The sequence below is a fragment of the Meles meles genome, chromosome 4, assembly GCF_922984935.1.
Source record: "Meles meles chromosome 4, mMelMel3.1 paternal haplotype, whole genome shotgun sequence".
In the NCBI taxonomy this organism is placed as follows: Eukaryota; Metazoa; Chordata; class Mammalia; order Carnivora; family Mustelidae; genus Meles; species Meles meles.
In genome coordinates, this window is record NC_060069.1 from 114,593,038 (window position 1) to 114,606,039 (window position 13,002).

The 13,002-nt window shown below is 34.7% G+C and overlaps 1 protein-coding gene across 3 annotated transcripts in view; it reads right to left on the reverse strand.

The window, feature by feature from the left end:
• Positions 1-1,489: 1,489 nt before the first annotated feature.
• Positions 1,490-13,002, reverse strand: part of TBC1D23 (TBC1 domain family member 23) — a 62,956-nt gene continuing 51,443 nt past the window's right edge. For 2 of the 3 annotated variants that reach the window (XM_046002397.1, XM_046002399.1), the window contains 5 exons: positions 12,512-12,556; positions 8,693-8,781; positions 5,722-5,857; positions 4,000-4,194; positions 1,490-3,152 (listed from right to left, as the gene is read on the reverse strand). In XM_046002397.1, coding sequence (XP_045858353.1) covers positions 3,071-3,152; positions 4,000-4,194; positions 5,722-5,857; positions 8,693-8,781; positions 12,512-12,556 — 547 coding nt within the window. In that variant the 3' untranslated portion in view covers positions 1,490-3,070. The remainder of the gene's footprint in view (positions 3,153-3,999; positions 4,195-5,721; positions 5,858-8,692; positions 8,782-12,511; positions 12,557-13,002) is intronic. The other variant, XM_046002398.1, reaches the window with a different exon arrangement.

A 13,002-nucleotide genomic window follows, 5' to 3' on the forward strand; every position in this document is an offset into this window, starting at 1 on the left:
AGGAGCCTAATGCAGGGCTCAATCTGAGGACCCTGAGATCATTACCTGACCTGAAGGCAGACGCTCAACCAACTGAGCCACCCAGTGCCCCCAATAAATTTTTTAATTCAAAATGTTAAGGGCAGAGTTGAAACATTACTTTCATCACACAACCCATAGGGTTGGGTTTTCCGCAAGACAAACTGTCAATTTTAAATAGATATGCCAATCTATGGCTAGTTAGTTTAGTATGTTAGAATATTATATGGGCTCAGTTCATGATCCTAGAGTCCTGGGATTGAGTCCCACATGGGGGGTGGGGCGTTCCTGCTCAGTGGGGGTCTGCTTCTCCCTCTCACCTTCCCCTCTCATGACTGCTCACTCTCATTCTCTCTCAATCTTTTTAAGATCTTATTTATTTATTAGACAGAGAGATCACAAGTAGGCAGAGCAGCAGGGGCAGAAGCAGGCTCCCCCGCTGAGCAGAGAACCCGATGCAGGGCTCGATCCCAGGACCCTGAGATCATGACCTGAGCCAAAGGCAGAGGCCCAACCTCCTGAGCCACCCAGGTGCCCCATAAATAAAATCTTTTAAAAAAATATCATAGGGCGCCTGGGTGGCTCAGTATGTTGAGTGACTGCCTTCAGCTCAGGTCATGATCCTGAGTCCTGGGATCGAGTCCCACATTGGGCTCCCTGCTCAGCAGGGAGTCGACTTCTCCCCCTGACCTCTCTCCTCTCATGCTCCCTCTCTTTCTCTCTCTCAAATAAATTAAATATTTAAAAAAAATACATCATAAAGGTCCTGTGTGAAACATACTGGCAGCAAAAAATGGTTGAATAATGTATCGGTACAAATTTATCATCCCTACTAGAAAATGTGTTTCATTAGTGGTTGATTACCATCAAATCTATGTGGGAGAATTGATGTTCTACTTTAATAAGCAATAATAATTCTCAGGGAATAGGGAGGGAATAGAGAGGGAAAAGGGGATACCTTCCCTTTTCACTCACTCAATTTCTTTCAGCCTTCGTTTTCTAATCTTGAAAATACAGAAAATACTAACAACTTCATCATGTTGCAAACTCTGTAATCCTTGAGAGTCCGTAGAGGTGGATATCCCAGAGTGAATTCTAGTTCTGTAATTAGTAGGTCCGTTAAGGAAGGATGAGCTACATAAGTGCCTAATACAATCAGTGACATGTGTTTTCATTATGACTAGTAACTGCAGTGTTACTGCAGATGAGGAAACTAAAGTTTAGGGAAGTTAAGTAGGTCAAGGCAGAAATTTATTACATGTGGAATTTAATGTCATTAAACTACCTCTTTCCTCCTTCCCCATACAGATGAGCTGAAATAGAAATCTAATACTTTCAATCCTAAAACTAGAACATTAAACTCCACTGAAAGGAGAGCTGTCAATTTTCTAATTTTGTGTTACCGACAGAGATTTACAAATGGGGAGCGGGAAGGGAGAAAAACATTAAGAGAGAGTCATTAAGAACAAAGTTATGAGCAAATTTTACTGGTTTATTTACAACTGTAATTTATAAACAGTAACACAAACATCTTTACATTAATATTATGAAAAAAGTCCCATGGCTGAAATGGGCAAAAAATGGAGACTTCAGGGCATTTCTAAAGGGGGCGGGCGCCAAAGAAAAAAAGAAAAATGCAATACAACCGTTGTGGGTATAGTTATAAATATCAAGTACTGCACCAGGTGCAATTTCATGCAAATGTCTTCAACCACTCAAGTAAATGGTTTTTATTTAGATATTAGAATAAAATATCTTGAACTATGTTGCCTGTTATTCACTTGATTTCCAATAACTGGCTATAAATAGAGTACATCTAAATATTTCTCCTATTAACCCCTTAGAGATAATCCATTACATTTTAGGACATGGTAAATTGTTAGGATTTGCTAGTTCCCAAAAAGATTTTATACGGAGTCATTCCATAGCCCCAAACATGTTCCCGGATTTTCTCTCACCAAATGTGTCTAATATAGACCTCAATAAATTAAACTGAGAAAGCTGCAAAATGAAGCAGATCACTTTTTAGTTTTGTCATATTAAAAAATAAAAATAGTTTCAAACCACCAGAACTTTAGCAAGAGAAGACAAAAACCAAAGAAGAGAAAGAAATTTCAGAAAGAGATGATAAAACAACTGTACTTTATATAGCTCTCTTCTTATTTGGCTTTCATTTAAGTGGACATTAGTGTGCTCACAGACCATAACCTCAGTAAGGATAAATCAATGTGTGTACAACACCTGTTCTGAAATATCCTAAATCAAATATTCCACTTGTAATAAAGACCAATGACATTTTTACAGGTACAATTCTTGTCCCCAAAATGTTTATTTTAATCTTAGTATATCTACCTACTTATTGTACTTTTAACTGCTCCTTAGAAACCATTAGGATGAAGTTTAGTATGTGAAGCACCCAGTGTTCAAATCATTAGCTAATGGTGCAAAAAATGATTTAGATACTGATGCTTCACATTTCACTAACTGGACTGCATTTCTGAGTAGGCTGGAATCTTCACCCACTTCATTAAAAAGATTTCACTATTTTTTAAGAACAGAAACAGCAAGCTATTAATCTATGTAATACTCTCAGTTTCTGATACTGCTCAGTGGATAAACTAAATGTAGCAATTAAAGGGGTCTCTTCAGCTAATTCTATCTCTAATTTTCATTGAAGACATTGCAAGTATATATGTGTATGGGTCTTTTTAAATCTGAAAGTGATACATGTTCCCTTTTTAAAACACAGCTCTTCAAAACAGAACTGCATTCTGCACCCTTAGTTCATAAGGGCATAGGGTCAGTTACTTCAAAGTCATTTAATAACTGACCTTTATAAATCATTTTACAAAACTGAAAATGCAAAAGAAAATTTAAGAAAAATTTTAACTGTCCAGAAATTGATTATAATAATTCACACATACTTAGACCTGCAATTCAAGCACCCCCATGAGCAAATGAAAGGTCCTCAGTTAGTATTCAATCAGGAAAATATGTCCTTGTTTCTTTCTCTTGGTTGCCTTAATTTCTTTTGAAGTAATTCTCTTTTATATTAACTTTCCAAAGCATCCAAAACTTTCATGATCTGTTGTTTTATGGCTTTGGTGGCATCTCCTGCATTTGGAATCAAATACCTGGTGGGGGAGAGGAGAAATGATCATATATACTAATATAAATTGCTTTTACTCCAGGACTCAGCTTAGATGTCACTGCCAGTGGGAAGCCTTCCTAACCTACAAAGCAAGCAGACACATCCTCATATTTACCATAACTTCTCTCAATACACATTCGAAAGCACATTTTGAAAGAAAGAAATGTCTAAATGTCAAAGCTAGGTGATTTTTCATATAGTGTACAGCCAGATGGAATGAACCACGCATCAGGAGTCAGAAAGGCTATATTTGGTCTGATCACAAGCTAGGTGTGAAGATCTGCAAGTCATTCAACTACTCTGGGGTTCACATTTTTAAAGGATTATAAAGATGGTTTAGTTTTGAGATCAGTGTGGTCCTACAGCCCTTCGTGCCAGTACATGAACTGTTTGTCACTGGCCCACATTAAGACAAGAAGGAGCTTATACCAAATTGTAAATTAAATATATGACACAGCACACTGCTTACTTTGCTGACACATTTTCAAAGCAAGAATTCTTTTGATGAAGGAAAACAGAAACACTGACTTATATTCTGAAACAAGCTTCCTACCTGTTTACAAACCAGCCTTTAGTGCAGCAATGGTACAGATTACTTAAAGACCCCTCTGTCAAAAAGTTTATGAAATTAGCTATGGCACGCACTGGAACCACGTGCTGATTAGCCACATATGACTAAAGATACAGAAGAAAAAAATCAGCAAAGAATGCTGATAAAAGTGGCTCTAGTATACTAGTCCACCACGTATTCCCCCAAACAGAGAAACAAACTATGTTTAATAATGAACTAATTCAACAATTCAGATAATATCAACCTAAGAAAATCTTACCTTTCGATTGCCAAGATTTCTATTCCTGAAGCACTGCTGTTTCCATACTTGAAGGTAATTAGCTCAGGATGTTTTTTTTTAGATGTAATTTTAACTACAGAATTTAGTGCTTGTCGAGACTGTATATAAGCCAATCCTTTCCGTGAAAGAATCTCCCTTAAACAGTACATGTGTGTTGCAGTAACCAACAGATGACTTGAGAGGGGAAAAAAACATTGAAAAACAAAAAGAATTTTAAAGAAATGTCATGCAAAACAGCTGTTAACACAATAAAAAATATTCAACCCAGATGAAATTACTTTTGAATTAAAGAATATAGACAAAGGATCACCTAAGAACAAAAAGGTACCCAATAACATTTTTATGTTCCCTTTAACTGTATGAAAAATTAGTATTTTTTAACAGAAAATCCTGTAACTATTTAAAAGCAAGTTTTATATTTTATATAATAAAAACTACAATACAATTAGAATCATTAAAATAATATTTTTAGAATCTACTCTGCATGATATATGGAAGATAGTACTTTTCAAACTTTCCCAGAGTTATTGTCTATATTCATAAACTATTCTCATTCACTATACTACAGTATATACTTTACATTGAAGACCGCTAAGCAGTAGTTGGGCTGCCTTACATGTTTTATCATATTCTGTAAGTAGATCTTGAACATAGAATGGACATAGAATTATTAATTGTGTCTCAGCTTGTGTCCCTCTCTTCGTATCTCAGTTCATTTATTATAGGGATATACTCATACACTTTTGTGTAATACAATAAGACTAGTATCAGACAAGTCCAGAATGCAGGACATTCTGCAGAATAAATGGCCTAGCCTCAGGATTCATTCATCATGGAGCAAAGGGGAGGTGATGATAAGGGTAGTAGTACTGTTGGACATGGCATGAGACTAAAGCGACTAATGGGCAAATGCAATCTGTGGACCATGACTAGATCCTGGATCGGGAAGAAAAAAAACAGAGACTATAAAAGATGCTGTGGGGGTACTCTGAAAAATCTGAGTGTGAACTGTATGTTGAATGATGCTCATTTTAAGGTTTTTAAAGAGTTATAATGCTCATATTCTTGGGTGATTCATGCTGAAGAATTTAGGGTAAAGTGTCATATCTGTAAGATTCTTTAGAATGGCTTGACAAAAGAGAACTGTGTATATTCTTGTGTCTATATACAGATAAAAAATGGAAAGATGGGGCAGTGCAAAAAGAAATTAAAATCCGATGAACCTAAGAGAAGAATCCTATTCCACCACCTATTCCCCCAAATAGAGAAAACAAACTATAAAGATGTTCAAGGTACTGTTCCTTCAACTTTTTTGCTTAAAATTTTCAAAATAAAAAATACATAAGAAATATTCTTAAAATCAAGACATGTAGAGGTGCCTAGGTGGCTCAGCCTGTTAAGTGTCTGCTTTAGGCTCAGGTCATAATCTCGGGGTCCTGGGATCAAGCCCTGTATTGGGCTTCCTGCTGGGTGGGGAGCCTGCTTTTCCCTCTCCCGCTGCCCCTCCCCCACTTGTATGCACTCTCTCTCAAATAAATTCTTTTAAAAGAAAGAAAAGAAAAAGAAAAATCAGGACATATAATACAAGTTGACAAAGTGAAATTATATCTTATACTTGCATAAAGAAAATATCTTTTGCAGTTGTTTTTTCATTAACTAAATTTAATTTTACTTCAGCAGAAGGCATTTTTTAAAAAGTACCTAGGAAACATGTGTCCACTTTCTTTAACTTCTTTACAAGGAAAATGATGCTTGACATCTGGCTTGTTTATCCAAGTCTGGATGTTTACAACCTCTTTTCTGTCATCATCTGACATTGAAGAGCTATCAATTTCATCTACAAAGAATTGAAAGCATTAAAAGTGGGAATTACCAACTTTAAAAATGAGACATTTCTTAACAGCCTGAAAAAGATTTCAATATTTTAAACATACATTTTGAAAAACAAAACAATTCTAATCCTGCTACTGTATTTCCTTATGCCACTGGCATAATACAGAAATACTATTTTCAAACATTAGGCCACACAGTAAGAAAGTCAGGTGAAAATACTACGAATACACTTGTAACACTGTGTCAACTATACTTCAATAAAAAATAAATAATGTAAATAAATTTTTAAAAGACAACTATCTGAGGAATTTCAAAACTTTTGCTTTATGTAATATGACTCTAATCTATGTCTAGACCCTAGAGAGATGGCTGAATTGTCCAATAATAAGCACCTATCTTGAGGGCAAAAATGGCAGAGTTCTTTTTCTTTTGCTGGTTTTGATTTTAAGAAAAACAATAAGAAAATCCATCCTGGGATAAATAAATAAAAATCTCTTTGGTCTTTTATCCTTTTTCATGCAGAATTGTAAGACATTTTTTTTTTTTTAATTTATTTTTTCAGCGTAACAGTATTCATTGTTTTTGCACAACACCCAGTGCTCCATGCAAAACGTGCCCTCCCTATTACCCACCACCTGTTCCCCCAACCTCCCACCCCTGACCCTTCAAAACCCTCAGGTTGTTTTTCAGAGTCCATAATCTCTTATGGTTCGCCTCCCCTTCCAATTTTTTTTTTTTTAATAAACATATAATGTATTTTTTATCCCCAGGGGTACAGGTCTGTGAATCGCCAGGTTTACACACTTCACAGCACTCACGATAGCACATACCCTCCCCAATGTCCATAACCCCCTCCCCCTCTCCCAACCCCACCTCCCCCCAGCAACGCCCAGTTTGTTTTGTGAGATTAAGAGTCATTTATGGTTTGTCTCCCTCCCAATCCCATCTTGTTTCATTTATTCTTCTCCTATCCCATTAACCCCCCATGTTGCTTCTCCATGTCCTCATATCAGGGAGATCATAGGATAGCTGTCATTGTAAGACATTCTAATTATTTTGTTTTTATAATTTAACAAAGGGGAATTATAGTCACTAGTGTTAATAATTACAAATGTTCCTCCCTTTTAAAGAAATACTTCAAAATATAAAGAGACATAATAAAAAAGGAAATTTCATGTATCTATATACACTTTCAGCCTAAATAAAAAGTAGAATCCTTATGTATATCTTCCCATTCTCAATCCTCTCCCTTGTCCACTAAGAAACAATGACTATCAGTTATGGTTCCAACCTTGCCTTTAATCATACATGAATATTCTCAAACAATATACAACAGTGTTTTGCACTTTAAGTAACATTTATATAAATAGCAGATTGTTTGACTGTATTCTTCCACAACTGCTTCTTCACTCCCAACACTGTAAAATTTATCCATGTTGATACATAGAGCTCTAGTTTTCTCATTTTCATTACTGTGCAATTTTCCATAATAAAAATATATGTGCAAATACATGACACATGAAAATATATCATAATTTATTCATCCATATGCCTCTCAGAGGAATGAAAATAGTTGAAATGAAAACTGTTAATAAAAGAAGAAATATTCAGGGAGAGCTAGAGACTGATAAATGACAAGAAGATAGCAACAAAAAGAGGGGCAAGAACAAAAAGAAACAATTAGAAATAGCACACAGAAATTTTCATTTACCTTAATGTAAGTTTTGGGGAAGGTGATTTTATAATATTTATTAAACTGTCAAATGTAGTTCCCTATAATCTAACAATCTTCCTGCTCAGAATATACCCTCTGTATATACTTACAAAAGTTCATATAGCTATATGTATAAAAATATCTATTGTCATTTGAGACAAAAAAAAAAAGGAAAACTATCAATGTGAATTGTGAGAAAAATGATTAAATAGATAATGGTATGCTTATAATGGTGGAATATGGGCTAAGATGGAAAATATGCAACATGTATTACTAAACAGAAAAACCAAGATGGAATTTGGGAGGGTTTTCCTCTTATTTTGTACATTTACTGTTTTATTTTTCCTAATCCAATACACATATTAATATTAATATGATTGGGGCGCCTGGGTGGCTCAGTGGGTTAAACCTCTGCCTTCAGCTCAGGTCATGATCTCAGGGTCTCTGGGATCGAGCCCCGTATCGGGCTCTCTGCTTGGCAGGGAGCCTGCTTCCTCCCCTCTCTGGCTGCTGCTCTGCCTACTTGTAATCTCTCTCTCTCTCTCTCTCTATCTGTAAAAAAGAAAAAAAAAAAATTTAAAAAAAAATATATTAATATGATTACTTAACCACCGTAATTTGGCAGCAGTATTATGAACCAAAGTAATAAATTATTTTTAAAATATAAAGACAACCACAGAGAATGATAAATTTCCCTGGCACAATATCCCCATCTTGTGGCCCTTTAGGATACTGCCTCCAATTCTCTTTCCAGATGTCTCAATTTTGGAATTCCCTGATTTTAGACCCACAACTCTCCTAGGTGGACGGATCAAGGAGATTTAAATCAAATCCCATGGACTTGAATACTATTTCAACACTGATAATTCCCAGATCATCACCGGTTTATTAGACCTCCTCTGTCTTAGGCTTAGGACTCCTATAATCCACTGCTTACTCACCATTTCTGCTTGAACTGTAACAGGCATAACTTAAGATGTCTAAAACCAAACTCTTAGTAGAAAAACTACAGACTCTCCAGAGAATTTTTTTTTTTTAAGCCGTTGTTGGCTAGCTCCAGAACACTCTCTCTAATCACTGCTAGTGCCTGCAAAAAGCATCTACAGGTAAGTGTTATTACTACACCTGTGTCGTACTCTTCTTCATCCCCAATGCTGAAAACAGGCTTTACACCACGGTAAGGCTTGCCCACTCTGTCACTGCTGCTCACGTGCCTATATTCAAAGAAATTTTAGAGGGGAAATCATCACTTAAGTAGTTACCAAAGATTTTCACCAAGTATCATATGAATATTTAAACAAAATGTACATATTCTTTGTCCTTAGCCCCCATATATCATGCTATTTGGAATAGTTATGTTAGGGAAACTCTAACAAGGTAAGGAAAATATGTTAGCAAAAGTGGCATTATGTCTTAACAGACTGAATGCTTTTGATCTGTAAAACAAACAAACAAAAAAAGTTAATATTTATATTAAAACCAGTGCTTAGATCTGTGTAGCATTAGAGAAGTTATTTAACCTCTCTGTGATTCTGTTTTCATATCTCCAAAACAGTAATAACAATATCTACCCTTCAGGGTTACTGTGAGAATTAAATCAGTTAATACTTTGTAAAGCTCTTGGAACAATGCTCGGCATATAGCAAGTGCTATGCATGTCTGTTAGAGAAAACAGATTATGAAACCAAATATTCAAATTCCAGGAAAGTATTAAGTCTTCCTCATATGGGAGTAAATACCTTAGGGTTTTTCCTCCCTTTTTTTTTTTTTAATCACAGTTTCAGTTGTACAACACTGTGATTCAACAATTCTATACATTACCCAATGGTCACATTATAATACTCCCATTTTTTTATTACTGTTACTTTTATTTTAAAAGAAACATGCTACTTCTTTTACACAAATGTAAATAAACCATAAAAATTAATCTTTCTTTTTCAAGTAGCAGTAGCATAAAGAACACATAAACTCAAACTTGATTAGTTCTGCAAGAAGTATGACCTCTCTCTTTTTAATATAAAAATTTATACCTCAGTACTTTTTAGGTAATCTCAAACAAACCAAAAAGAAAAATTAAAATATTTCAACAAAGTACATGCTTCTGGGGAAAAAGCATTATATTATTTCTAAGATAAATGTTCCATCAAGATTACCTACAATAAAAGAAAACTGCCTTTTTTGGGGTCATATATCAATAGGTAGTCCAATATGGAAAAAATTCAAGTTACATATCTTTACTCAATCTTAGAATTCAATTTTTCCAGAATATAGAGATCAAATCTGTATTTTAAATAATTTCTTAATACAGATCTTGAATAAAAAATATTATCGTGACCCAATTTTATAGAAATAGGCTTAAATCTATTTCTCCCAAAATAACTTTCTTCAACAGAAACCTCATTAGAAAAATCAACTGACAGCTGAACATATAACACTCTTTGGTAATTATAAATTAATCATGCATAGTAGACAGTTTAAATTAAATTATAAAATCATCTGATTTTAGGTTAAAACATATCTAATATAAAATTATCCATTATCCATTAAACTATGCTCATTAGAGAAAATGAAATAAATAACTCAAACAACTATGAAACACAGATTGAGTTTTCTTATAAAAGACAAAGAGAAAGACAATATAGCTTTGTCTAAAAATACTTTAGTGCCATCTAGATTATAAAATTGTAAGAGATTATTATTGGTTCTCTCCTGATAGTAAAACATAATTAAACAGACATAACACAGAAACAAAGATGTTTACAGTAGATGCTTGATCCAGAAGGCAAGTATAAATAAAGCAAAAATCAAAAATAAATAGGAGGAGGTGGAGCCTGGCTGACTCAATCAGTAGATGTGACTGGATCTTAGGGTTGCAAGTTTAAGCATCACCTTGGATATAGAACCTACTTAAAATAAAAAAAAAGTTTTAAAGCTATTCATTATTGATCTAGATTTATAATGCAATGCATTTTTTATAAATCTTGTTTATAAAGATTACTGAAATAGTTCTTAACAAACTGGCTAAAAATTAATGAAATTCAATGGCTGGACTCTTTAAAAAAAGCAGTATACTTACGCATTTTTAGCTGAAGTAATAACAAAAACATCTGTTAACACAGTATGGCCAGGTTTCAATTTATTTATTGTGCTCAGAAGAAACCCAGTTCTAACTTTCACTAAATTCTGTTTTTGAAATAGATATATTTGTCTGTAGACCAAAGAAGATCATTTAAATTTTTAAAAACTTAAGAATTTGGGAAAAAAATTGGTAGTTAAAATTAGACTAATTCAATGGTCCTATAACAAGAGAAGGTAGAAAGATGATTCACAAATAGCTTATAATTTTAAAAGAAGCAACTGCCTTTAAAATAGTCTCAGATAAAACTGTAATAGAAGCTCTAAAACTGGCACTGCCAGGAACAGTCACGGTAAATAAAAACTTTTTCCAACAAGTTAGGAGTAAACTACTCCTTTTAAAAAATGCTACTTCTAGTTACCGAAAATACTAAAATGACAAAAAAAGTCAACTCCATTATTCCAAAGCTTAACTTATATTTAAAATACAACTAGAGGGGTGCCTGGGTAGCTCAGTCAGTTGGGATGCTGACTCTTGATTACAGCTCAGGTCATGGTCTCAGGGTTCTGCGATCAAGCCCTGAGTCAGGCTCTGAACTCAGTTGAGAGTCTGCTTGAGGATTCTATCTCTCCCCCACCACCGTCTTCCCCTCACTCGTATGCTCTAAAATAAATAAATAACTAAGTCTTAAAATACAACTAGAATTTCTTTTAAAATGTCCATAGATATTGCTGTAATTGATACTCTAAACTGCAGAAAAATTCTGTGGGTATAAAAACTGTAAAGCCATATAAAAGTATGAAGTTAATCAAGTTCCTTTGTGCATCCTAACTGAAGATCCAGTACATTTTTTTTAAAAAAAGATTTTATTTATTTATTTGACAGAGAGAAATCACAACTAGGCAGAGAGGCAGGCAGAGAGAGAGGAGGAAGCAGGCTCCCCGCTGAGCAGAGAGCCCGATGCGGGACTTGATCCCAGGACCCTGAGATCATGACCTGAGCCGAAGGCAGAGGCTTTAACCCACTAAGCCACCCAGACGCCCCGTCCAGTAGATTTTTTAACTTTACATTTGCATCTTATTGGGGCAGAGAAGAGATGGATTTATACATTAACATGCCCCCCATGACCTAATTTCTTTCATGGAAAACCAAAGAACTGTGGTTCTTCAGAACTGATTTATATATGCTTATTCACCAACCTAAATACACATATCTAATCTTAAAAATATTTTTTAAAAAGATTTTTAAATTACATAACAAGGGGCGCCTGGGTGGCTCAGTGGGTTAAACCCTCTGCCTTCAGCTTAGGTCATGATCCCAGGGTCCTGGGATTGAGCCCCGCATCAGGCTCTCTGCTCAGCGGGGAGCCTGCTTCCTCCTCTCTCTCTCTGCCTGCCTCTCTGCCTACTTGTAATCTCTGTCAAATAAGTAAATAAATCTTTTTTTAAAAAAATTACGTAACCAACTTGAACTAATAATTTTGAATCATGACAATAATATTCTCTAGTGTTAGGGCAGGAGATGGAAGCATATGATTTCCAAAGCTACCACCCTGCTCATCTGAGACTAAGTATTTTCTTTGTTTCACCTTCCTCTCTTTCAGAATAAAAGTTCATGGATTTGAATGTACTTGATTTTTATCTGAGGAATGGGACATACAAAGCAGCATGCAAGGAAAAAAAAATGATCAAGCAAAAAACAAATACAACTCAATCAATATCACACACTCCTAAAAGCAGAGTAAGAAAAGTTTAGCATTTGAAACAGCTGCATGAAATTTTAGCAACAGTGTGAGGCTTATAGAGAGCATGAGGCATGCTAAAAAGGAAAAGGATGGTCCCAGAAAGCTGCTCTACTCATTGGCTTACCGCTCTGTACATGCTCTGTCTGGCCAAGGAAGATTGAAAGACATTCTATAGCAAATTGAGGCAGAGGACAGAACAAAATGATTATTAAAAACACAATGGCTTTAAAACAAAATATAGTATAATCACTTTTCCTAGCCCTGGGCAAACATTATAAAGAAAATGTTTTGATCATCCCAAGTACAAAGAAAAATAAAGAAAAACTAGTTTCAAAGGATTTTTTTTTAAACAAAGACAAGTCTTTTCAAGTTATCATTATCAGTTATCATCAGTTTATTTTTTAAAAAGTTTATATGTTCATGCTATAAAATTTTAGCAATAGTACTCTAGTTCAGAATGCACTAATTTAAGTAAAAAAGTTACAGGCTTTTGAGAACAATTTTAATGAGCAAAAAAGACTCAGGCTTGATAAAACACTTTAATATTATTTATCAGTGGACCATTTTAGACAAGCACAGTTTTTTTGGATTTGTGAAAATAACCTATTCACTTCT